Source organism: Rhinichthys klamathensis, unplaced genomic scaffold (genome assembly GCF_029890125.1).
Source record: "Rhinichthys klamathensis goyatoka isolate OS25496 unplaced genomic scaffold, OSU_Roscu_1.1 h1tg000323l_1, whole genome shotgun sequence".
NCBI lineage: Eukaryota > Metazoa > Chordata > Actinopteri > Cypriniformes > Leuciscidae > Rhinichthys > Rhinichthys klamathensis.
This window is the reverse complement of record NW_026606839.1, coordinates 175748-202252: the sequence shown is the minus strand read 5'-3', so window position 1 is coordinate 202252 and position 26505 is coordinate 175748. Positions and strand designations below refer to the sequence as shown.

Sequence of the window (26505 nt, the reverse complement as noted above, 5' to 3'; positions counted from 1 at the left end):
TTGTTTTTAATAACCGTACAAGTTTAATTAAACCATCAAAATATGAGAAATATTTTATATTTTGAAAACATTTTAAATATGAGTGAAGAACAAAACATTAAACTTGGTTAAGGTTCTGACAAAATTATTTGTGCAAAAATAGGCAACTACATCTGCAGGTTTTGTTTTGCAAAAAAATGCATAGAAAAACAAAGATCTCACAGGAAACGCATACATTGACTACAACATAATCAGTTACCATTTCTCCGTTTCTCTTGTTTTTGCATGTGTTCATTATTTCTTTGTATGACAGCCTGGCAAAAAATGATGCCCGCACAATTTGGCAAGTTTCAGTGCATTATCACAAATAAAACAATTGACTCCAAGCACTCTATCATTATGCTTACAAAATCGTTAACATTTTTAATAACATTTAAATAAAAGATGTCAGTTTTCCTAGGCTGGACATCTCTTTTGGCCAGTAATGTATCTCATCATGAGTTGCCGTGCAGTTTGACCTTGTGGTCTCAAATCACAAAAAAAAAAAAACAATTACTCTTAATGAGTCATTGAAAAAGACTCACAAACTTACCAGTTTGAATCAATCCGATGAATTCTATACTGAATGAACTCATTGAATCCATCAGAGTGGCAACATATGACTCATTTACTGAACTGTCATTTCCATGTGATATGCATCATTATTTAATAAAGAAATAAGGAAGCAAAAGAAAGCAAGATATATTCTCTTTTTGTCTGCAGATTATATCTCACACTCATGTCTTTATTCATGTTTCCCATAATACTACTAAAACTATGCCAAAGAAAATAGCAAATGTGAACTAAAAGAGAACAAATGCACTTATATTATATTCTAAGATGTTTTTGGTGGGTCTTAGCATTAAAAAGGTTTGGAAAGCCCTGATCAATGAAACGAGACTGAATAATATATGTTTAGAAATCCTTTCTGAAAAACGTCTTTTATGACAACCACTATTTAAAAATGAGAATCAATACTTATATCAGTAGTAAGCAGGGACTTTCCTCTTTTTTTTTTTTTTTCTAAATGCTTAAAACCCACAATGTGTTTCTCAAAATGGTGGAGCAGATCACAAAATATAATGTATGTATGTAAAGCAAGTTTACCCACCTGGAACTTCGCTTTGCATAAAAGCAAAGAAGTGGCCCTTTCCTGTTCTCGTGTGTGATTGGCCGCTTCAGGCTGTTTCGGACTGAAACCTGATAAGCTTCTACTGTACCTGCATTATGTTCACGCCCAGTTTATACACAAACAATCATTGTTTCGTCCTCTCTGTCCTTGGCGACCAGTTTACTGCCTTTCATTTCACTCTCCTCTGACTGTACACATGTAGGGGAAAATGGCAGGAACAAATATCTCTGTCGATAAGGACCAATTCTGTTGCTCGGTGTGCTTGGAAGTGCTGTGGGAGCCGGTCACTATTCCCTGCGGACATAGTTACTGTATGGAGTGTATTAAAGGTTACTGGAGGAAATGCGAGTTAAAAGAGGAATACAGCTGCCCTCAGTGTCGACGCACCTTCAGCCCCAGACCTGCGCTGTCGAAAAACACCATGCTGGCTGATATAGTGGAACAACTGAGGAGAACCGCCGTTCAAGATCCTGGTGCGAAGGCAGAGAATGTGGAGTGTGATGTTTGCACTGGGAAGAAACACAGAGCTGTTAAGTTCTGTGTGAAATGTCAGACGTTATACTGCGAAATTCACTTGAAGCTTCACAGTGAAAGGAATCGCGGAAGAATGCATCCACTTATTGAAGTGACAAAACAAGCGCAGAAAACAATCTGTTCGCGGCACAATAAATTGCGGGATGTTTACTGTCGCACAGACCAACAATGCATTTGTAGTTCGTGCTTAAAAGACGGACATAAGGGGCACAGCGTGGTGTCGGTGATGGAGGAGAGGACGGAAAAACAGGTAACAAAAACTGTAAAGAAAATCTTTGAATTGCACATAATAGAGTTTGAAGATGGCAAAATTCTCACACTTATGGTTTACAAACAGAAACATCTTGAGGAAGCGTGGAAGAAGTCAAAACAGAGGTGCAAGGAATGAGAAAAGGAACTCAGAGACATTGTGAAATACGTCAAGGTAGGCCTACTGTCGTTGTGCTGAACATTTCAGATAATGACAGATTGCGTATTTTTGTGTGGAACACGTATGTGCTTTTGCTTTATTAACCCCTGGTCCTGTTCGAGGAAATGAAAAAAACTACTTCAGAGGAATGGAACAAAACTTGGCGGGGAACACCATATGAATGAGAAATATGAAAAACAGAGACATTTGTGTGGGATACAAACTACAAATCAGCCACAATGCAAGGGGAAAAAATCCAGTAATGAATGTAAAACATCTAGGCCTGGTTTCACAGACAGGGATTAGATTAAGCCAGGATTAGGTTTTAGTTAAATTAGGACTTTTAAGTAGCTTTTATAAACGTGCCATAGAAAAAAAAACATTACTGGTGTGCATCTTAAGACAAAACAATGGCACAGATATTTTTTAAGATATATCAATGCAAGTTGCTTTCAAGTTGCTTTAGTCTGTCTGGGAAACTGGACACTAGAGAGCAAAATAGACTCACACACACACTTATGAACTGCATTTATATCAAAATGCAGTGTCAATAATTATGTCTGAGAACACTAACTAGGGATTACACAACCCTATTATATATTTAAAGGGTTATGCACAAGAGCTTTTCTTGTGTATTAATAAGTAGGCCCCCCATCAAAAAGTATCCCAATTGATAATCTGTTTTTGATATATGAGTATATATGAATTTTACAATTGCTAGGACGCATTTCTTAACACCAGAATCACTTTTTCAAAACTCTTCCCACAGTGAGCACAACAGTAGTCTACACTCACCTAAAGGATTATTAGGAACACCATACTAATACTGTGTTTGACCCCCTTTCGCCTTCAGAACTGCCTTAATTCTACGTGGCGTTGATTCAACAAGGTGCTGAAAGCATTCTTTAGAAATGTTGGCCCATATTGATAGGATAGCATCTTGCAGTTGATGGAGATTTGTGGGATGCACATCCAGGACACGAAGCTCCCGTTCCACCACATCCCAAAGATGCTCTATTGGGTTGAGATCTGGTGACTGTGGGGGCCATTTTAGTACAGTGAACTCATTGTCATGTTCAAGAAACCAATTTGAAATGATTCGAGCTTTGTGACATGGTGCATTATCCTGCTGGAAGTAGCCATCAGAGGATGGGTACATGGTGGCCATAAAGGGATGGACATGGTCAGAAACAATGCTCAGGCAGGCTGTGTCATTTAAACAATGCCCAATTGGCACTAAGGGGCCTAAAGTGTGCCAAGAAAACATCCCCCACACCATTACACCACCACCACCAGCCTGCACAGTGGTAACAAGGCGTGATGGATCCATGTTCTCATTCTGTTTACCCCAAATTCTGACTCTACCATCTGAATGTCTCAACAGAAATCGAGACTCGTCAGACCAGGCAACATTTTTCCAGTCTTCAACTGTCCAATTTTGGTGAGCTCTTGCAAATTGTAGCCTCTTTTTCCTATTTGTAGTGGAGATGAGTGGTACCCGGTGGGGTCTTCTGCTGTTGTAGCCCATCCGCCTCAAGGTTGTGCGTGTTGTGGCTTTACAAATGCTTTGCTGCATATCTCGGTTGTAACGAGTGGTTATTTCAGTCAAAGTTGCTCTTCTATCAGCTTGAATCAGTCGGCCCATTCTCCTCTGACCTCTAGCATCAACAAGGCATTTTCGCCCACAGGACTGCCGCATACTGGGTGTTTTTCCCTTTTCACAACATTCTTTGTAAACCCTAGAAATGGTTGTGCGTGAAAATCCCAGTAACTGAGCAGATTGTGAAATACTCAGACCAGCCCGTCTGGCACCAACAACCATGCGATGCTCAAAATTGCTTAAATCACCTTTCTTTCCCATTCTGACATTCAGTTTGGAGTTCAGGAGATTGTCTTGACCAGGACCACACCTCTAAATGCATTGAAGCAACTGCCATGTGATTGGTTGATTAAATAATTGCATTAATGAGAAATTGAACAGGTGTTCCTAAAAATCCTTCAGGTGAGTGTATGTGCGCTAAACTGGATCATTTATCATTGCTTTGGAACAAAATGCATTCAGTGACTACTTCTTTCAAATGGTATGAATTCATTTCTTAGACACAAACACCACCAAAACTACAGGCCAATTTGCACAATTAAAGTACATACTGTTGTCTTTTTTTTAAATGGTTAAGCTTAAGTTAAAAACCTAACATAATACAAAAAAGACATCAATTTGCTACATTTCTACAGTAATACCATATATCAAAACATGTTACAAATCTAGATGTTAGATGTAGCTGAACACCTCAGGTGTTTCATTACCATCAACAAAAGGGGAAACTTAATTTTGTATTGTAAACATGGACCATGTAACAGTAGAGTGTCATTCTTGTTTTGTAAAGACATTTCATTGTGTAATGCTATCTGTTGTTAGTGTTTTTTTATGTCATCGTTTTATGAACAATAAAGTCCAATTTGTTGGGCCACAACCTTTGCTAGTTGTATGGACCTTATGCACCAGAGAAACAAGCGCGCCGTCATCTTTAGAATATTGTCTTTGAACTTCCGTTTTTGCGGGTCACTCTGTATATTTCTATGGCATCGCTGTCGAGGAGTAATTAGCTGGTGGTGAAGAAGTGGATTTACTTATTGTAGAGTTAACGAAAGTTATCATGAGCATTGTAATATTTATCATAAGCATTGTAAAGCAGATGTCTTAAAGGGGTCATATAATGGTACATGCACTTTTACAAGTTGATTGTACTGAAATGTGTGTTGGCAGTGTCTGTACACAACCATCATATAATGATAAAAATCCATCCAGTGGTTTTGTTTTAATCTCCTTATATGTTTTCCCCTGCCTCAAATCGAGCCGTTCGAGCCTGTGACGTCACAGGCTCGCACGCCCCTCCCACGATTGTTGATTGACAGCAGCGTTTCAACACAGACCCGCCCTCGCTCATGAGGGAGCTCAGCTGTCAATAATAGTCTGCGCGGCGCGGACCGGTGCGGTCATTGTTGATATGCTGGAGCACTGTCTATGAGCAGAATGGCGTCTAAGCGATTGTGGTGTTCTGTTCTTGGGTGTAATAACGAACACAGTCATTTTAATGTTCCTAAATCCGAACCGATGAAGACGCAGTGGCTGAGTTTGTTTTCGAAGGGAATATTCCCCACGAGCAACGTCAATGCTTTCATGTTTGCGCGAATCATTTCTCAGCAGACTGCTTTATAAACGAGGATCAGTATAAAGCTGGATTTGCTAAGAAGCTGCTCATGAAAAAAGGATCGGTACCAGCTATTCGTGTTCCTGCTGAATCTCCAGAAGAACGGAAGTGAGTGTAACGTTTTATTAAACTTTATATTAATATATTAATCTTTGCAAATCGCTAGCTGCACGCTTCACCATGAATGCGGCTAAGGTTTACACTCAGGGTACATTACGGCATGTTTTCTATGTATGACGTTCTCAATATAATTCATAATCCCACGTTTATACTGAACAACGCGTTATGGTTGTTGTGTTATTGAGTTATGGTGTAGCACACAACAGAGAGGCGGGGTGAGCAAAGCTCATTATCATTTAAAGTCATATGCACTGAAATGGCGTGCTGAAAACAGAGCTGTTTTTGACCAGGTAAAATAACTGTTTTCTTGGTAAATGGTAAATGGACTGCATTTATACAGCACTTTCACAGACCCAATGGCCACCAAACCGCTTTACAATTTGCCTCACATTCACCCATTCACTCACTCATTCATACACCGACGGGCGACGGCAGCCATCCAGCTCGTCGGGAGCAGCTGGGGTTAGGTGTCTTGCTCATGGACACCTCGACACTTGGTCAGGTGGAACCGGGGATTGAACCACCAACCTTCCGGTTTGTAGACAACCTACATGAACCACTGCCGCCCGTGCAGCGTGCATTCTTACAATACTAATGACAATTTTTAATTAAAGTTAGTATTGTAAGAAACTTTTAATTTAGACCCTAAAGAATCATATTAGCTTGTACAAAAATGGCATTATATGACCCCTTTAACAAATGTCGACCGGGGATTTTTTTTACAAGCTGTTCATTCATACCTATGCAAGATCGCTGTGAAAATACAGACCGGAAGTCAAAAGACAACGAGCGCAGCGCTGAAAAGGGGCGGGGCTACATAAGGTCTATAGAAGAGTTGATGTATGAAGTGTTCCGGAGGTTTAGTGCATTATGGATGTGAACTTGAAAGCTGAAAGTTAGTTAGAACTTTGTGAAAAAAATTGACCTATGTATTGAGAAATGTATCCTAATGATTGTACATTTTTAAATTGAATAAATGGGGCATTATTTAGAGATCAATATTTTTTTAGTAGCTTACCATGAAATGCTCTCAAAACACAAAATATGAATGAAAAAAATACGAAGGAAGAAAAATATAGCACATTCTTTTTGTTTAAAAAAAGACACATTTCTAGTATTCGTTCTGTTAGCGAACAGTGTGAGTGTGACCTGTGAGTGAACAGGACCAGAGGGTTAAACAACCCTTTCTGTCATTGCAATAGCGTTCTGCACAAGCGTTTGAGGAGGACAGTGAAAAGATCTTCATCCGACTGCTGCGCACCGTTGAAAAGAAGCATTCGGAGGTGAAAGAGCAGATCAGAGGTGAGGAGAGGACAGCTCTCGGCCAGACGGAGAAGCTTCTAGAACGACTGAGTCAACAGATGGTTGAACAAAGAAGAGGAGAGGCCGAGCTAGAGGCGCTCTCAAACACTGAGGATCATATCCATTTCCTACAGGTGAAGTCTGAAATATCAACTCAATTTGTTTGTTTGTGCTGGAGGTTACGATACTCATACGTTGCTGTCATTCTCTTTGTTTATAGTCTGTAGGGGAATTTGGGCCGTGCAGCGAATAAAAAGGTGTGTGTTTGCTTGTACATTAACACACTAACTTTACCTGTCTGACTCACCTGTGCAGAACTATAAGATGCTCTGTGCTCCACCTGACACTGGAGGTCGGCCCAGCATTGATGTCCATCCGTACTTTCCTTTGCTGATATTGAGAAAAGCTCTGACAGAGCTGAGAGATAAAGTCAGCGAGGTCTGTGACAGAGAATCGACAAAGATCTCAGAATTAGGTGAGTATATAAACACAGATCCACGAGATCTAGTCCTCCAGAGCCGACGCCTGCTTTGCATTCTATCATCTGCTGATGCACAAACGGCTGTTGACAGCGAACACTTTTATATTTACAGTTGATGAGCACGATCAGTCAGCTGAAAACTCCCCGAGTTGTCCGTTGAACACTGAAACAGGTACGGACACTCACATCCCTCCCAGCAAGTGAGTCATCAAACCACATCAACTCAACCATGTTTACCGCTGTAAGTTAAATGCATCTGACGTAATTCAACTCTCTGACCTTTTCCAGCCCATAGACATTTACAACAGACTGAGGCGAGGACCAGAGGAGACTTCTTACAATGTGAGTTCTGATTTAGCACCCATTGGTTATCATGTACAAGGTAATGTACATCCAGCTGGATGTTTTTGCAAAATAAACCCTGACAGGGTGTTCACTGTTCAGAACCCCCGACACGAAGCTGAATGAACATTATCCCGCTTATTCCACAGCTACTTTGCGCATAAGTAATTTTGAGTTGAAATATTATACCATGGCCTACCTGAATACCCTGAATACAGGAAGGTGCGCATTAAAACTGTTTAATGCACGGGTAGTTCCAGTCAGTTTAATCACCATTCTATATTAATGCGCTGCTTTAATTGAACACACACATACACTTTATATTAGGTATATTTAACTTATTTACTTACTTGCATCAACAAATATGTACAATATATATATATACTGTGTTTATGTTGCATTGCAAAACACTTTTTCTGCTACTGAGGTGGGACACAGAAGGGACAGATTTAGGGGACAGATAAATCGTCCCTTAAAACGTACTTTTTTTGGGTGGCTTTTATGTGATTTGTGTGATTGCTGTGTTTGTTATTATATCGGCCTTCTATTTTTATTGTTTGTTTAGTTTTTACTGCCTAGAATGTTGTGTATCTTTCTAATTTCATTATTTTTATGATTATGATTTCACTTTTCTAACTTTAGTTAGTGTGTAATGTTGCTGTTTGAGCATAAACAACATCTGCAAAGTTACAACGCTCAAAGTTCAAAGCAAAGGGAGATATTTGCTTTTAAAGAAATTGTTTTTTAAGGACTACAACTAACGGCTGGTAGGAACTACACGAGCTTCCTCCCGGGTTAGTGACATCACTAAGCCTAAAATTTACATAAACCCCGCCCCCGGGAACACGCAGTCCATGTTGAGAAGAGGAAGAGCTGTTGTAGTCAAGCACATTTGTGAGTCAGCTGCTCAAACTGTAGCATCCGTCTTTTCACATGCAATAGAAAGTTACTCTGTGTGCATCTCACAGTTCCTATATGAGCGATTTATAGATTATCCTGACAGAATATGCTAATTGAAGATAGTTAACTCCACATCAGCAACATAAATTCATCAACTAACCATTCAGAGATGTCCTTTTGCATTCTACATGTTGTCACTTCTTCTTAGTCTCTCCATCTTTGTCTGACTCCGGTTTAAACATAAAAGGCAGAACAGTTTCTGACATTTTAGCATGTGTCTGCGTGAGGTAATCGGAGCTGCTAACACACACACTCTTGAAGCTCCGCCCACTGTATCGGGAGCTGCAGCTCATTTGCATTTAAAGGGCCAGACACAAAACGGTGTGTTTTTGCTAACCCTCAAAAAGTGACAACTTTAACATGCTATATAAAAAGATCTGTGGGTTTTTTTAAGCTAAAACTTCACATACATACTCTGGGGACATCAGAGATTTATTTTACATCTTGTGAAAAGGGCATTATACCACCCCTTTAATGTTAGTACACAGTTAAAAGACACCTAATATAAAGTGGGACCATTGATTTTGATTGGCTGGAAGGTATGCATTAAAACCGTTTAATCCACATGTACTTCCAGTTAGTTTAATCAGCATTCTTAAAGCGCTGATTTCATTGAAGCGTGCAGAGATCACACACAAAAACATTCCAGAGCACAGAAACTTGATATCAACGCTGCCCTGTAACTTTTATTAATAAAATAGCTTCGCTACTAACGCTACATTATATTTCTCAGCGAGGTGGTAACATCGCTGTTTTTGAAGTTATTAACCTCACAGCTTGTTAAGACACTGCACAGATGCAGGTAATTCACACACGCATCTTTCTCTCGATAATTCAAGCAAGTGCTATAATTATTTAAATAAATGTAATCTTACCGCACTACTATATCTGTGCCTGATTCAAAGCAGGCAGAATAGATCTGACAAGCCGTAACTGAGGAAAGTAACCTGCATTTTTACTTTTCCAATCAAATATTGCACAGCAATCATCAAGTCAGTTTTAACTTACCAATGCTGGCAAATGTCCGCGGTATAGGCGTGATAATCCATGGCTAGCTACGCATTATTAATTGATTTAAATGCATTTCGATTCGAGTGGTTCTTTGCAAGCTGTGCATTAAACGATAAATGCACGACCTGGAGGAAGTGGATTATGCCTTAAAAGAAGTTTCCCCAAAGAAAAGTTCCTGGCTAGCAGCATTGAGCATAGACCAAAAAGCTTGAACAAGAACTTCAGACAAGAACTACAGTCGTATCACATATTATACAGCTTTTCACCACATGAAGGGACAGGATATTGATTTGAGAAGAAACAGTTTTCAAATTTTACAATCAGTGTACAATCGTTCAAGCAACTAGACGAACACTTCAAAAATATTTCTGCAGGCCTAATATTAATTCTGAAGCCATCGGTTTCATTTGACAGTAAATAGTCGATAATTGAGGTGCAAGATCTGTGGTGTAAACGTGAGAAAGCAGCGCTGGCCTCAAATGAGCAGTCATTACACAGCAGTGCTATTGATGATGGTCATTATCGGGGAATAACTGACCAATCAGAATATAAGACTCCAGAGAGCCATGTAATAATGTAAATTATTAGCCGAGACTTATTAGCCAAGTATCTTTCCTCTTTCAGACTGCTGTGATTTGACATTAGACCCAAACACCGCCAACTTTTTCCTCCGTCTTTCTGGAGATCACACCGAGGTCACGACGGTCCACGAGCCTCAGCCGTACCCGGATCACCCAGAGCGCTTCAGCAGCTGGGCTCAGGTCCTGTGCACTGAAGCTCTGTCTGGATGCGGATACTGGGAGGTGGAGTGGGGAGGTGCTGGAGGAGCTTCTATTGGAGTTTCCTACAAATCAATTCCCAGAACTGGAGGGAATATGGACCGAAAACTGGGATGCAACTCAAAATCGTGGAGTTTAGATTTCTCCGATTGTCTTTGTTTGTTCCGGCACAGTAAGTTTAGTGTAGAAATACACACTCCAACAGCACACAGAGTCGGCGTGTATCTCGATCGCGGCGCTGGAACTCTTGCGTTTTATAGCGTTTCTCTGGCAGATAATACCATGTTTTTGCTGCATCGAGAGCAGACTATGTTTACCCAACCTCTCTACCCTGGTTTCTGGGTTGGACTGGGGTCCACTTTGAAACTCTGTCGAACTTTCAGCTTCTCAGCTTAGTAATGCATTCTGTGCTCTCATTTTGTTTAACAGACAGTTCACCCACAAATCAAAAGCATGTCATTGTTCACTCACCTTCATGTTGTTTGTTTTCTTCCAGTGGCTCGTTATTGTAAAACCGGCCGCCCATGCAACCGTTATGAAAAGGAGCACTCTGACCACAATATATCTTTGTTACATTTTAGATTTCATTTTTGGGTGAACTAACCCTTTAAATAAAGAATAATAGTTAAAATATAAAGAATGAATATAATGGAAACTTGTAAAACCAGGACAGGAATAAAGAGCATACAAATAAAGAGTCAATACAGTGAGTTTGTTAACGTGGCTGAACAGTTTATTGGAAACCGTGTGATATAAAAGCAGCATAACCCAGTGTGAGGTGGTTCTTCATGGTGAGAGGCTCAGATCTTGTTGAAGGCAGCAATATCGACACTCTGGACCTACAACAAAATCAGGAATGAATGTAGTTTTGGTCAATAAAACTTTTTAAAAACATTTTATAAATCTTATCAAAGAGTAAAAGTCACAAACATTTCCGTTCATTTTTCACCCAAACATAAATTTACTGGTGTATTTTAAAATGTATACGTACATAATTGAAGACCAATATGTTTTTTGTCATCGTCATAAATAATGTACTGATACACACAGCATATATATATAATATTTCATAAAAAAATTATATAACTTATTTCTATTTTCCTTACAATTAAGTTGATTTGTCCTCAACTTTTCCTGAATTATTTTATTAAAATTACTTTAATGCAATATACACACACTTGTAAATTGTTTATACATAAATATAAAATCATCAGTATTCCGCTGCAATTCACAAAATTACAACAAAAAAAAACTTTTTTTGTCATTGTGATAAATATGCAATAAATGTATACATTTAATTTCATATCATTTATATAATAAAGCGATTTACTTTAATGATAATTACGTAAATATTTCTTCAGAAGTTTTCCTTTTATTAAAATTTCTATAAAGCAATAAATACACACATAAAAATAGTTTTATTGCACTAAAATACCGATTTTATACTGACATATAAATCTTCTTTTTAAATAAATTGTATCATATATAATGCCTAAATTAAGGCTATTAGTCTAATATGGTTCTTGTCAATGTGATGTTTTTTCATTATATTTTTTCTTATAATTATTTCTTTAATAATCTTATTTAGAGTTATTTTCATGAATATCAAGTTAATGTTTTCCTCCATTTTATAAAAATGACTAATGCAATAAATATATAAACACATTTGTAAAATATACATCATTATTATAATATAATCAGTATTGTTCTACAGCATATAAAACAATTACTATAATAAAGTAAAAATGCTAAAGTACAATGTCTGGACACATTACAGTAATGGAAATTGGATGAGAAAATGTGAAAAAAAACAAAAAAGCCCTAAAAAAATGTTTAATTGAAAATCAAAAGTGACGAGAACTTTTTTTTAATCATGATTCAACCAAAAACATTGTGCACTTACGTAGTCCTCATATTTGGTGATCTCCTCTTCCAGAATGTCAGTTCCTACTTTATCGTCTTCTACCACACAGTTGATCTGCAGCTTTTTGATGCCGTAGCCGACAGGAACCAGCTTCGAAGCTCCCCACAGGAGCCCGTCCATCTGTATGGAGCGCACACACCCTTCCAGCTTGGACATATCGGTCTCATCGTCCCACTGATCAATGAAAGAAACATGATATATTCAAAACTAGAACTCAGCAGGAAGAAATTATAGTTGTTAGGTTAAGGATTGTGTGTGCTGAAGGTCTCGTACAGGTTTGACGTCCAGGAGGATGGATGATTTGGCGATGAGGGCTGGTTTTTTGGCTTTCCTCTGGGAGTACTCCTTCACCCTCTCTGCTTTGATACGCTCGGCCTCCTCATCTTCCTCATCACTGCCAAACAGGTCGATGTCGTCATCATCGTCAGCACCGTTATGTTTCTCAACCTTGGGCTTCTGGACAGGAGCAGCCTTCAGATAAAACAATATACATGGTATGTGAAGAATTACGGTTGTATTTGCTTAATGCACAAAGGCGGCCTCGTTAATATTGACTTCAAGTTGGCAGTATCTCACAACTACCTTGGTGACGGTAACAGACTTTGAAGCCGGCGATTGGCCTTTCTCCAGCGTGGCCATTCTGGCCTCCAGTTTGGACAGCGCGGCTCTTAGATCATCCACCACTGATAAACCAAACGCACCATTAATCTCACACTGATCACAATATGCTCAAACTGTGTCAATCTGTTCCAAACCCTAGTGTATGGTGTGTGTGTCCAAGTTTTGTCCAAACCCCACTGTCCACATAGGTTTTTTATGTTGGTCTTAGTGGGTAGGAAAGCCTGTGGGAATTGTGCATTTATGGACAATCCCACATTGCATCGCTAACAATCACCGTGTCTTGACTTCAAGTCACTCCAAAATCGCTGTTGTGCACGAACAGCATCCAACAGCCTTCAGGTCAAGAACTAGAAAATTGCTTTCTAGGTAGGAAACTTGCTAGGTTTTGGAACAGCCATATCTCAGTCTTCTCTCATATGTACCTTTGTGCAGATTCTTGTTGTCCAGTTCTAGACTCTTGAAACGAGAGACCAGCTCACCCTGATCCTCAGACTTACTGGCATTCTGACTCTGCAAATCAGATGGAGGAGAACTGAACATTAGTGAATTACATCTCATACAGAGAGCTGACTGTTAAAAATCACACCATGCAGGGCTGCGACTGCAGACATGCCCAACAAAAGGTTTGTCAACCAATTAAAAACCACAGGAAACCAGATGAATGCATTTATAGCAGGATATGAATCATTGAAATAAAATAAAAATTTGCACTTGATTTGCATGCAATTTACTTTGGTGAAGGCTAAAACTTTAAACCAATGCATGAAAACACAGTCATGCATGACGTCTGTGCCCTTAATGTGTAACCCCCCCCCATAAAAACACTAGTCACACAGTAAACAGACTGTTTTGGATGAGTCAAGCAGAAATGTGTGTATGATCCACGCTTCTCCAGGCTCCATTCACATGCTTTTCACACAGATGAGCGACTGAACCGCCCCAGAGCACTTACGGTCTTCCTCTCCCGCGGTTTTTGAGAGCGCGTGTGCCCTTTACTACCCTGTAGAGAAGTCTTCACCTGAGAGATTCACATTTAACCACCACAACCAGAAAACAAATCAGAAGAGAGACAGATAAACTGCTATAACAGAAACTGAGTTTTACTCTATTAAAATTCAAAGAAAGAAAGACACCAGAGGAGTATGGAAGCTTGTTTCCACCAGGGAATAAAACAATTTAAAAGATAATTGCAACTTTTTCTCTCACAATTCTGACTTTTTTCTCAGAATTGCGGGAGCTATAAAGTCAAAATTACAAGATATAAACGTGCATTTTTGGCTTTCTCGCAATTCTGCTTTCTTTTCTCAGAATTTTTAGGTATAAACTCGCAGTTGCAAGTTATAAAGTCCAATTCTGAGAGTGAAAAAAAGACTGACTTTATTCTCAGAATTGCGAATTTATCTTTCACAATTCTGACTTTATAACACGCAATTCTTAGAAAAAATAACTTTTTCTTTTTTTTATTCAGTGGAGGAAACGAGCTTTCATAGAAGAGATGCATGCATTAACTGTGTTTATTGCCATTCAGTTTTTGCTTCACTTAAAAAGGGTACATGAGATGATTTTTTTAATAATAATTTGTTCCTTGAGATTCACTAATAATGTTAATAAAGTATTTTTGCTGCAGTCCGTAGCTTTTTTGGGTTAAAAATGATCCAAAATACATATTTGAGAAAATGCATAACCAGCCAGTGTTCAAAACTCTCTGCTTGCCGTAGCTCGATTCAAAACGGTAAGCTTGTAATAATGTTTTTAATTCCAGTGGTACTGGTGGATTTCCGCGGGAGATTCGAGCATGTCTTTGCGTCATTACGCCACATCTGTACACATAAAGAAGAGTCTCGGCTATAAGCTATATTGAGTCATTACATCACATCTGTACACATAAAGAAGAGTCTCGGCTAGTAGGCTATATTGAGTCATTACGTCACATCTGTACACATAAAGAAGAGTCTCGGCTAGTAGGCTATATTGAGTCATGACGTCACATCTGTACACAAAGAAGAGTCTCGGCTAGTAGGCTATATTGAGTCATTACGCCACATCTGTACACATAAAGAAGAGTCTCGGCTAGTAGGCTATATTGAGTCATTACGTCACATCTGTACACATAAAGAAGAGTCTCGGCTAGTAGGCTATATTGAGTCATGACGTCACATCTGTACACAAAGAAGAGTCTCGGCTAGTAGGCTATATTGAGTCATTACGCCACATCTGTACACATAAAGAAGAGTCTCGGCTAGTCGGCTATAATGAGTCATTACGTCACATCTGTACACATAAAGAAGAGTCTCGGCTAGTAGGCTATATTGAGTCATGACGTCACATCTGTACACATAAAGAAGAGTCTCGGCTAGTAGGCTATATTGAGTCATGACGTCACATCTGTACACATAAAGAAGAGTCTCGGCTAGTAGGCTATATTGAGTCATGACGTCACATCTGTACACATAAAGAAGAGTCTCGGCTAGTAGGCTATATTGAGTCATGACGTCACATCTGTACACATAAAGAAGAGTCTCGGCTAGTATAAGCTATATTGAGTCATTACGTCACATCTGTACACATAAAGAAGAGTCTCGGCTAGTAGGCTATATTGAGTCATGACGTCACATCTGTACACATAAAGAAGAGTCTCGGCTAGTATAAGCTATATTGAGTCATTACGTCACATCTGTACACATAAAGAAGAGTCTCGGCTAGTAGGCTATATTGAGTCATGACGTCACATCTGTACACATAAAGAAGAGTCTCGGCTAGTAGGCTATATTGAGTCATGACGTCACATCTGTACACATAAAGAAGAGTCTCGGCTAGTATAAGCTATATTGCGTGTGAGGATGCTTTTCTCACAGCTCTTGATATAATTAAACTTATTAATTTGATGGCGGATCCAGAAAGGTTCAAACGACAATCACCAGTGACAACTAGAGATTCACCAGCTGTAAAATGCAAAAGACTTCGTTCGGACTTTGGAGCAGCTACAGAAAGAAGAGACTGCAATCCCATGCGAAAACAAGGACACATATCGGAAGGATACATAGCATTACATGTAGTCACGCAATGCTGACGTTGTTAACATTAACAACTTGAGAACAAAGTATAATTTGCACGGTTTTGCGTGATATGATAAGCGATTGTTAGATTTAATCAGCGCGATTTACTGCAATGTCAGAACCAGAACAAAAGTGGATGTTTCTTACTAGTTCAGACATTTTCCGGTGAAACTTCTTATGTTGGTCATACTTCCAAAAAGTATAATCTGTGATTCTGAATGCCAGTATCCACACCGGCGCGGTGACTGACAGCCTCACACTCTACTCAAACATTGTGTTCATCCGCGCTGTGCCGTGTCGAGGGTGTCGAAGTACAACCCACGTAAAGTTGATAATTCCGCGAATGACTGCAATTGCAGATTTCTAACAGAGATGGCGACAAAGAGGAAAAACTGCCGACTGCAGCTTTAAGGGGAGGCTCCTTTAAGGCTTGTCAGTAAATATCCACTTATGATTGGCTAAGGTCATTTCATAGGAAACAGTAATAACACCCATTCGCTATTGCACAGAAGTGTCTTGAAAACATTATCCATATAAAACCATAATTTACAGAGAAAGTATTATAAAAACATTTACATATGGTTTGTAATGCAGCTGCTGTCCGATCAAAATTTTATTTGCGAACTCTCCATTACACTGTGCCTCATTTACAAAACAAAATGCTCCAAACAAACATTTAATCCTCTGACACGATCCAGGACGCCATTAAAAAAAAATCCATGTTTCAGACGGTGGGATTCTTCTGAAGTCTGCGTAGAGACGCAAAAGAGACGTTTAAACCCGACGCGTCAAAGCAAACGTTTTTTCACTCTTTCATTTGTCCTGTTGTCGGCAGACTCGAGCACGTGGAGTATGTCAGAAACTGAATGCGCATCTGTATACTGCATACAGTGTAGTCAGCGATTATAATGGGTTAAGCGACTGAACACAGGTGGGAGGAGCCTATGATGTGATGATGTATAATTATTAATCAATGTCTTGCTCTGGAGGCAGGTATATGCAAATGTATTCGCCCGCATGATGTCGCAAATCCCACAATATCCAAACAAGCCATTTTTGGAGCTTGATTAAAGCTCCAGTCCGTAACTTTTCCTCTTTGTCGCCATCTCTCTGTTCGAAATCTGTAACTGCAGTGATTCGCGGAATTATCATCTTTACATGGGTTGTAAATCGGCATGAAACAGCGCGGATGAACACAGTGCTTTGAGGCGAGAGCTGCTGTCAGTCACCACGCTGTGTGGATACTGTCATACAGAATCACAGATTCACTTTTTGAAAGTTTGACCAACATAAGAATTTTCATAAGAAAATGTCTTCTGAACAAGTAACATCCATTTTTGTTCTGACCAACTAAGGGGGAAAAAGCATTCGACATGATAAGCTTCGTTAGATTTAATCAACGCGATTTACAGCAACCGTGCAAATTATAGCCTACTTTGTTCTCAAATTCATGTTAACAACATCAGCATTGCGTGACTAATGTTAAATTTAATGTGTTTTATGGTTACCTGTGTAGTTCAGAATTCATATTCTCCATAATAGCAAAACGAGAAAGGCACAACAAAGGAAACTCCATAACTGTGTGAATTAAGAAAACGTACTGTTACACGATTGAACTATTGAAATGTCTTACTTGTTCAGCAGAAAAAAGCCGTCTCTTCTTCCGTTTTGAACCCCTTCAAAACACGGAGTTCACGCACTTTTCAAAAGCCCCGCCGATGTTTAAATCCTTGTGTTCGCATGAGACGGTTTCTTTCTCTTTCTCTAGCCACCTTAAATCCGAAGTACGAAGTCTTTTGGGTTTTATAACTGCTGAATCTCCAGTTGACACTGATGATTGTTGTTTGGATCTTCCTGGATGCCATAAGTTTAATTATGTAAAGTGCTGCGAGAAAAGCCTATACATCTAAACATCTCGTCACGCGCAGTATAGCCGGCTAGCCGAAACTCCTTCTTTATGTGTACGGGTGTGACGTAATGACGCAAAGACATGCTCGAATTTCCCGCGGAAACCCACCAGTACCACTAGAATTAAAATCATTATTACAAGCTAACCGTTTTGAATCTAGCTATGGCAAGCAGATAGTTTTGACCACTGGCAGAATAAGTTTTTTTTAATATAATTATTTTGGATTATTTTTTTTACTTAAAAAAAGTTACGGACTGGAGCTTTAAATAAGTGCTTTGATTATAACGAGGAGGATATTTAAAGGGATAGTTCACTTTGAAATTAATTTTTGGTATATTTTAGCTTACCTCAAGGGCATCCAAGATGTAGGTGTCTTTGTGTCCACAGTAGTTTCAATTTTTATATTTTTAGGTCAAACCGTTCTTGTCTGTCAGTCATATAATGCAGGTCTATGGGGTCCACCTCAAAGAGCATGCACAGAGAAGTCCAAATTACTTACATTTACAGTCATTAAATCATGTTTAATTTGGACTTCTCTGTGCATGCTCTTTGAGGTGGACCCCATAGACCTGCATTATATGACTGACAGACAAGAACGGTTTGACCTAAAAATATCAAAATTGAAACTACTGCGGAAACAAAGACACCTACATCTTGGATGCCCTTGAGGTAAGCTAAAACATATCAAAAATTAATTTCAAAGTGAACTATCCCTTTAAAGCTATGAACCTTGCATGATATTTTAATGGTACCTCATGTCAAAAGTAAGGCAAATTTTATTTCTCATGTCACGATCCCTTTAAAGAGGTAAATAGGTTGCTTAAATATATTTGTGCAACTGTGCATAGCTCTTTTAATAAAATGACAGTTGCACACATATCTTTGCAGTTTTTCAAGAAGCAAATAAAAACTTGCAAGCATATGTTTGCAGTGTATTTGTGAGGTCTGCTCGCTTGAATCTGAGTCAGACCAAGAACATGCCATAAAAGCATAAACCACAAACACACACTAACATCTTCAGGCAACTGCAAAGCAACCTGCTTCCTTTTATAATGTGAATGATGACAGATGAACAAGACTGAGAACGACAGAGCACAGCACATGCATTGCAAAATGAACAGGCACATAAACACTAATAAAGATGTCATGTTGTGAACGGAAGGAGATCAAGCTAGACCCACTTGCATGACAGAACAGTTAGCTATAGATAAGTGCACACAGTTGGATTATATAAAACCTTTGAGGTGTCAATCTTAGTTGATGTATTTGTGGAATTATCTGAAGTGTCTAGAACGCATATGCTTTGATGATGCGGGAGGTGTAAAGTAACTGCTGACGGAGGAATCAAATACTGCAGAATCAGTGAGAAGAGAGCGTGGGAGATTCTGTCTGTTTTGGGAAAATTATGGAGCCTTTTAAGTATTGAAGCAATTCAGTTTAGAATCTGTGCACATGGTTTCATAAAATTACCCTAAAATGAACTGGATAAACCTACAGAAACAAAATGGTTCATAAGCAAAATAACTAAAAACAAAGTCAGCTAAAAGAGTGCAGCAGATCAAAAGTTTGTTTTCATTGATAAAATGCGACCACAACAACTTATGTGCCCTTTTTGCAAAAATCACAAATGTAAATCTTCCTCGGTTTAAATTTAAAATCACAGTTCTCAAATGTAAAGGCATATTATTAACACCCAGCATGATGTAAACATGTCTCTGTGAAAAGCTTTTGATCATGTTGTGATAAGTGTTTTAATGGAAACCCATCCACAAAATTAAGATTTGTTTGCTTTACTGCAAAATACAGCGACATAGGGGTGTCCTGACTTATGCCCCCTGTATTTTAAGGGAAGAACATTTATTTATTTACGATACATTATTCCTTCATAAAAAATTGGAGTCCTTAAAGGTTGGATTTTTCCTCATTTTTTAAATTAAGGCATTAAAGGGATAGTTCACTTTGAAATTAATTTTTGATATGTTTTAGCTTACCTCAAGGGCATCCAAGATGTAGGTGTCTTTGTTTCCGCAGTATTTTCAATTTTTGATATTTTTAGGTCAAACCGTTCTTGTCTGTCAGTCATATAATGCAGGTCTATGGTCACCACCTCAAAGAGCATGCACAGAGAAGTCCAAATTAAACATGATTTAATGACTCGTAAATGTAAGTACACATTGATGGCCTATGACACGAAACGAGCGGTTTGTGTGAGAAAACGAACAGTATTTATATCGTTTTTACCTCTTGTAAACACAGCCACGTCCAAGTGATCTGAGGGCGCCGGCGCTTCGGTCTTTTCCGGAAAGTGCCGGAAGTGATCTCTCGCGCGTGTACGTCACTCATACAATTGTTTTATTTTTTTGGAATTGTTTTCTTTTACGACAGTTTAAACATCCTGGATAAGCGCAAATTAGTACCCTTTTAATTAGCCGTCTTACCTACAATCTCTGCTCTGTGTAAACAATGAGTGACGTACACGCGCAAGGTTTCACTTCCGGCGCTTTCTGGAAAAGACCGAACCGCTCGCGACCTCAGATCACTTGGACGTGGCTGTGGTTACAAGAGGTAAAACGATATAAATACTGTTCGTTTTCTCACACAAACTGCTCGTTTCGTGTCTTAGGCCATCAATGTGTACTTACATTTACGAGTCATTAAATCATGTTTAATTTGGACTTCTCTGTGCATGCTCTGAGGTGGTGACCATAGACCTGCATTATATGACTGACAGACAAGAACGGTTTGACCTAAAAATATCAAAATTGAAAATACTGTGGACACAAAGACACCTACATCTTAGATGCCCTTGAGGTAAGCTAAAACATACCAAAAATTAATTTCAAAGTGAACTATCCCTTTAAGATCGATTTTTTATTCCCCTTTTTAGTCAACTTCAGCATGGGTGTGTACACTTATGCTAAGCACTGTAAATGTTATTTTTAATGTGATGAACAAAACATTATTTGTTCATCCTTCAAAGATTACCCCCAATTTATAAAACTAAAAGTTTCAAGATGTAGGAAAACTCACACTTACTTAAAAATACAAAAGACATTCAATTACTATTGTAACCAGTAGATGGCTGCCATTTCCACTCCCAAATATTTATTTTTTAATCGTTTTGCTTTCAAGTTATTATTTCGACATTATGAATAAAATTGCTGCCCTCAAATGTTAATCTGGAGCCTTGCAATAAAATTATTTTGAGATAAAATAAACCTTTTATAATACTACAATATTATATATATATCTATATATATATATTTATTTATTTATTTTTATATATAATGCTGCTAAGAAGACACCCCAGAGATGGGTCAAGTATAGCTTCATCATTGTTTAAAAAAAAAAAAAAAAAAAAAGAGTCATACTTTATGATGTTAGTTTAATAAATTAAAAAATTGTAAAAATCAAGGAAATTTCTCTGGCATTGCTTTCTTAATTTTGTGAACCGTTACACCCCATAAATATTAAAATAATAAATAATTTCTGTTTAAGTTTAAAAACTTTTAAAAAAAAATATATAATCTGGCACTCCAAATCATTTTACAGGACACAAAATTGTGTACACGAGTTAGTAATCTGCATGTACAGTTTACTAATCCATATCTACAGCTGATTTTGTTCTCCCTGCCAAAGCCACAGAGGGGGCTCCGTAAACATGCTAAAATAGCACAGGGATATTTTGGGAGGGAGAGTGTTTGTACTGTAGCTCCTATCTGGTGGGTGATCAGCAGCTGAATGAAAAACTGTCCTGTTCATTTCACCTCCAACTTGGTCAAAGTTTCATGATGTAGATTTAAACCAGCCCTTCAAAGTGGTCCCATGCAGGACGACAGAAACAGAGCGTCAGTAATCACTCTAGTTAAATGCGGTTCACAAGAAGATTACAGAACAAATTCAGTATGCTCCAAAAAATGATTAATACCAAGAGTTGAGATTATGATGAGTTCTTTCATTTTGGGGGCAGTACTCACTCCGGATAGGGATTGCTGGATATTCTGTCGGGCTTTAGCAATGTCCTGCAGGATGGCACTAGAATCTCTCTCCTGGAAGGGTACAGCGGGGTAAAAAGGCCCATGTCAAACAAACCAGCAAGAGGCAGAGAGTGAGCATGCAAGCAAGCAAACAAACAGACATACATACACAGGTGAGGTACATAATGAAGCGCTGTGAGTGCAGTGAAAAGAAAAAGCAGACACCTGGATAGATGGATATACAGCAGCTGAGTAAACATGTTTTCATGCCTCACCATTAGGATTCTGTCACCCTCATTCATTGGGACAACTACAGCCTTATACCGGTTTGTATGACAACCCAAATGAGGAAGTTTTAGACCCTCAAATTGTGCTGTTGAAACTGCTTTGCTACAGCATCCTGATCTCTAGTGGTCAGTACCTGAGATGTCTGAGGGACGCCGTTCTTGGTCTCGTAGAAGCATCTCTCGGCCTCGTCGTATCTGGACTTGTCAAACCAGATGCTCTCCTGGGCGAGTCCCTGAAGCCCACTCATTGTGATGCTAAGAACACAAAAAAAGTAGACGTGGAAGTTAGAATTATAGTTTGTGTCAAAGAGCGAACATACAACTTTAGAAAGAGACTTAAAGTAAAAAGAAAAAAGTCAGAATTCAAAATGCAAGTCTTCAATGCATTTTTAAAGTAATTCATTCATGAGTAATTGTGCATAACAAATGCATTAAAACATCAGCAAATATAAATCAAGCCGAGCACCACATCTCCTCTCCTGTATTCACACATATTATGACAGCTCACAAATTCTCCAGAATTTGGATCTTAAATTGAATACACAATAAATCATTAGAGATTTTTCTTGCATTCAAGCTAAATTCTTGGCAACCAATACAACCGATTTTTTTTCCTTCAATTTAAAACTTCACTTTTAATTGGTATGTTTCTATAACAAAAAAAAAAAGGTCAGAATCTCCAAAAGCTGGAGGAGAAAAACAAAACTTGTTGAGCAAGATTAAACTTTTAGTGACCATGAAGGACTGGCTAACTGCTGGTTTAAATAAGGCAGCAATGACTGACAATAACTAGCTAAATACAGCAATTATACTTATATTGTCACTCACTGAGAACAAGGAACATAACAATAAACAAACAAGCAATGAAAATAAGTTATATAAACCATATAATATGCTGACAAAATAGGAATGTTTGGCAATATATACCTATACTATACCAACCAAATAAACTCGTACAACACCCACTTTATGCCTGGCTAACTTTACGATGACAAAAAAACTGTATCGTCCAGGTCTTGCATTCACGTTGATTTTGTAGATTGGTTATTTGGATTGATTGTCCAAGTCCCTGCCTTCAACCACTAAAACTCCTTTATTTATTTTTTTGCTGACACTGGCTTCAGACAATAGCACAGACTTTGCGTGCTAAAGCCCTCGGATTAGTTTCACACTGATCAACTTTCACCCAGCAGCCAATGGTCACACACACCAGGTTGAGGCTTTTGAAAAGAGAAAAATGATCCATTACGGTCCACAAACAACTCAAAACACACAAAAACACACCGTTCAATAAGTCAGAAGACAATTTTCAGAGTTTCTTAAAAAAGCAAATTGTCCCATGCCCCTAAACTAGCCATACTTGTCCCTTTTATGAGGGGCGCGCTCAGTCTCGGAGAAGACCCTCTTCCTGTTACTTTTTGGGAAATGCCGATCCCTCTGGGGTTCAGACGATGAGCGCTGGTGGGTCGAACCCCACTGCTGTGGGTGTGACGCATAGGAACGAGTGTACGTTTGGTTCTCCTTCTCTTGGGATTGTTGTGCACCGTTTCGTTTAGCCCTGAAGACCAGGCTGCGGGGAATTCGATCTTTGAAAGACGAAACTGGAGGGGTCCCGCTCCCAGCGCTCAGTGAGGTCTGATAGGCATCGTTGGCCTTCTCATATAGGCTGCTGTTGAACCAAACCTTCTCTCCTCTAATGCCCTGAGAGGTCAGATCATGATGGAAACGACCTTCTTCAGAACCTTGATTTTCAGACCTGGAAGAACGAGTGCGGTCTCTCTTTCCGTCATTTGAATTGGGCAGATTCCTTGTCTTTTCGTGTCTAGTATCTTCTTTGGCTCGAGACCCCAACTGGTTCTCCATCCTCTAGCTCAATTACAGCATATAAGGAAAAACAAATAAGGTACATGCTAAAGAATTAGTTTGAGCTGATGTTAGAGAGTAAACGAGGGCAGAGCAGCCGGTTTACAGGGAAATGTTTTCACAGGGATTCATCAAGGGAACCAATACATTACTGGACGTTTCGTATTCAGACAGTGTGATTTTATTCATATTTCGAATGAGATTGTGCAGTCTGGTAGCCTGGTTAAAACCAGACCATTCTCAGTTGTAATTGAGTTATGGTCTGGCAAAGCGTCATAGATAAATCATTTCCAGAGGGGCGTCACCAACGGACGTCGCGGATAGACCTAAACCCAATCAGAGCGATGCAGGAGATGACGTATGCAGAGCGGCAGACACATCTCCGAGTGTTGTTCTTTGCTCGGTTTTTAACAGAAAGGAAACGTTCAAATCGCTTAAAACAGACGCGATAGCTGATTCGAACGAGTGATGTTCGACGGCGGCATCCATCTTTGTAATGTAGGCTACAAAATCTGCTTCAAAATCCCAGCGCTGTCGTCATCGTGTAAAGCCCGCCCCAACGTTTCTGATTGGTGCCGTGATTTCGACGGATTAGAAATGGGCTTGAATGAGCTCTTTGCCAGACTATCTTTCAGAGCAAATCTAAATTTGCCGGAAGTTGTCTGGGTTTTCCCAGGCTAGCAGTCTGGCCAAAGATGACAGAATTAGCTAAATTGTTGTTGTCCCTTTGATAAAAAATGTAAAAGAATATTTCACTTTTTTTTTTTTTTAACCATGCAAGTTGAGCAAAACAAAATGTACAAAACGAACAGAAAAAAACGTTTGGTTTTGCCCATATCCAACAAGTTGCACAAAATTACAGCCAAATACCTCAATATATTCTGGCTTATTTTCAACTTGATATCAAGTGTTACACATGTGTGTCATACTGTTGATTACACATCTTTTAAGCTACAATCATTCTAGTAATAAAAATGCCATCTGACGAGTAATTGGAGCCACAGGAAAAAACAACAACAGAAACATGCACACAATCCCAACGCCTTTCACTAGAAATTAACCTCAGCTGTGATGTGGAAAGCAAAAGTCCAGAGAACCCTATTAACAATTCAATTAAAAGGTATAAATATGTACGGTATTTTGCCAGTTTTGCGAAAATAAATGGTGTAAATGGCAACAATCAAGTTGAAAATAGACGGGAACATTTAAGGGTGGGAGGAGGATTACATTCCCTACCTTATAATGGTGAAAATTTGGTCATGCCAAATTTCAAACAAAAACTAAATCCAACTTCCAAAACTACAGACAATCCATCATTCAGGTTACAAACACACCATGCATTTCATTACAACAAACTATTTAGCCAATAACAAGGTTTTATGCCAAGTTAGTGTTCTTGGTTACAGTTTCCAGTGTCACCAAATGTCATCACAGAGCATGGTTGCTATGACATATGGAGTTAATTTAACATTTTATTGTTTGTCATCAGATCTCCAATCAAGTTGTATTATTTGTATCACTTTACAACAAGGTCCCATTAATTAATGCATTAACTAACAATAACTACAAGTAAGCAATACATTATTTATTAATCTTTGTGTTAACGTTTGTTAATAAACACAACTGTTCATTGTTAGTTCGTGTTAACTCAAGTACAAGTTGATTTTAATAATTTTTTAGTAAATGTTGAAATTCACATTCATAAATGCTTAAGAAGTATTTTTAGGATTTCATTTTTAGTTCATGTTGTTTACTAATGTTAACAAATGGAACCTTAAAATGTAACCGGTATTTTAAAATAAAATATTTAATTGTATTTCAGATACATAAATTGTTATAAAAAATTTGCATTAGTCTTTGAGATGAAAAGAATGAGAAAGAGATGTTGAGAAGAAAGATGGAGAAACTAGCAAGTTACCATGTGACATAACGTTAGATGTCCGTTTTATTCATGCAAAATAAAAAGGGGAGTCACTGAGACTGACTTTGGCTTGAAGGACACGAAAAGCAAATAAACCAGAGTAACAACAACACGTCTAACCCAGATTTAAACCAGCAGAGACCTGTAGGTCAGGATTAGATGACACACACACAGATCCGTTACTGATGCTTCATATGACCCACCCTGTTTATGAACATATGAACACACTTCAACGCCATGTGTGCTCTCTGTCAGTATCAACTCCAGATGCTTCATGGAAGCTTTATAAACTCATGAGCTAAGAATAAGAAACTGTATGATGTGTATGGAGTTGGATCAAGTTCAAGAAGTTTTAAATTCTGCAGAGGATTAAACTCACGAGTTTCAGCCACGTGGCGCGACACGCACAGCGGTACACTTCAGCAATAACACGATAAAAGTGAAACATATTTACCACTATCGTGTTAGTGGAAACTAAAGTTTTACTTACTTTCGAAGAGTTTGATAAGTGACAAGCGGTTCGAGTTGAACTTCTCAGCCGGACTCCCTATTACAGAAAGAGACCGAGGAAGTCGGGTAACACGAACTTATAGCTAATAGAGGGGTGTCCTGCTAAATATCATTGTTCATATGGAACCATGCAATGC

General features: G+C 38.7%; 2 protein-coding genes across 9 annotated transcripts in view; one reads left to right on the top strand and one right to left on the bottom strand.

Moving 5' to 3' along the window:
- Positions 1-11019, top strand: part of ftr87 (finTRIM family, member 87) — a 22057-nt gene extending 11038 nt beyond the window's left edge. The window contains 7 exon segments of the mRNA XM_056271707.1: positions 1353-1934; positions 2022-2108; positions 6628-6861; positions 7043-7202; positions 7321-7380; positions 7497-7550; positions 10146-11019. Of these exon segments, the coding sequence (XP_056127682.1) occupies positions 1353-1934; positions 2022-2108; positions 6628-6861; positions 7043-7202; positions 7321-7380; positions 7497-7550; positions 10146-10696 (1728 nt within the window). The 3' untranslated portion in view covers positions 10697-11019.
- eef1da (eukaryotic translation elongation factor 1 delta a (guanine nucleotide exchange protein)) lies at positions 11008-26505 on the bottom strand. 8 transcript variants are annotated; one of them, XM_056271600.1, is made up of 10 exons: positions 26349-26431; positions 23435-23940; positions 22209-22329; positions 21788-21859; positions 13798-13863; positions 13268-13355; positions 12807-12907; positions 12498-12695; positions 12204-12398; positions 11008-11139 (listed from the first exon to the last, which is right to left on the bottom strand). In XM_056271600.1, the coding sequence occupies exons 2-10, from the start codon at positions 23935-23937 to the stop codon at positions 11101-11103; spliced, it is 1383 nt and encodes a 460-aa protein (XP_056127575.1). In that variant the 5' UTR covers positions 23938-23940; positions 26349-26431; the 3' UTR covers positions 11008-11100. The 8 variants fall into 8 exon arrangements, with proteins under 8 accessions (XP_056127575.1, XP_056127580.1, XP_056127577.1 ...); XM_056271605.1 differs by lacking the exon at positions 23435-23940 and having other exon boundaries at positions 26349-26505; XM_056271602.1 differs by lacking the exon at positions 13798-13863 and having other exon boundaries at positions 26349-26435.

Bases quoted from the DNA above. Each gene is read 5' to 3' on its own strand.
- eef1da (XM_056271600.1), bottom strand. From the start codon at position 23,937: ATGGAGAACCAGTTGGGGTCTCGAGCCAAAGAAGATACTAGACACGAA. The intron at 22,330-23,434 runs GTATGGCTAGTT...TTGTGTTCTTAG, and splicing joins GCCCCTCATAAAAGGGACAA to CATCACAATGAGTGGGCTTC. The intron at 11,140-12,203 runs GTAAGTGCACAA...ATTTTGTTGTAG, and splicing joins TCACCAAATATGAGGACTAC to GTCCAGAGTGTCGATATTGC.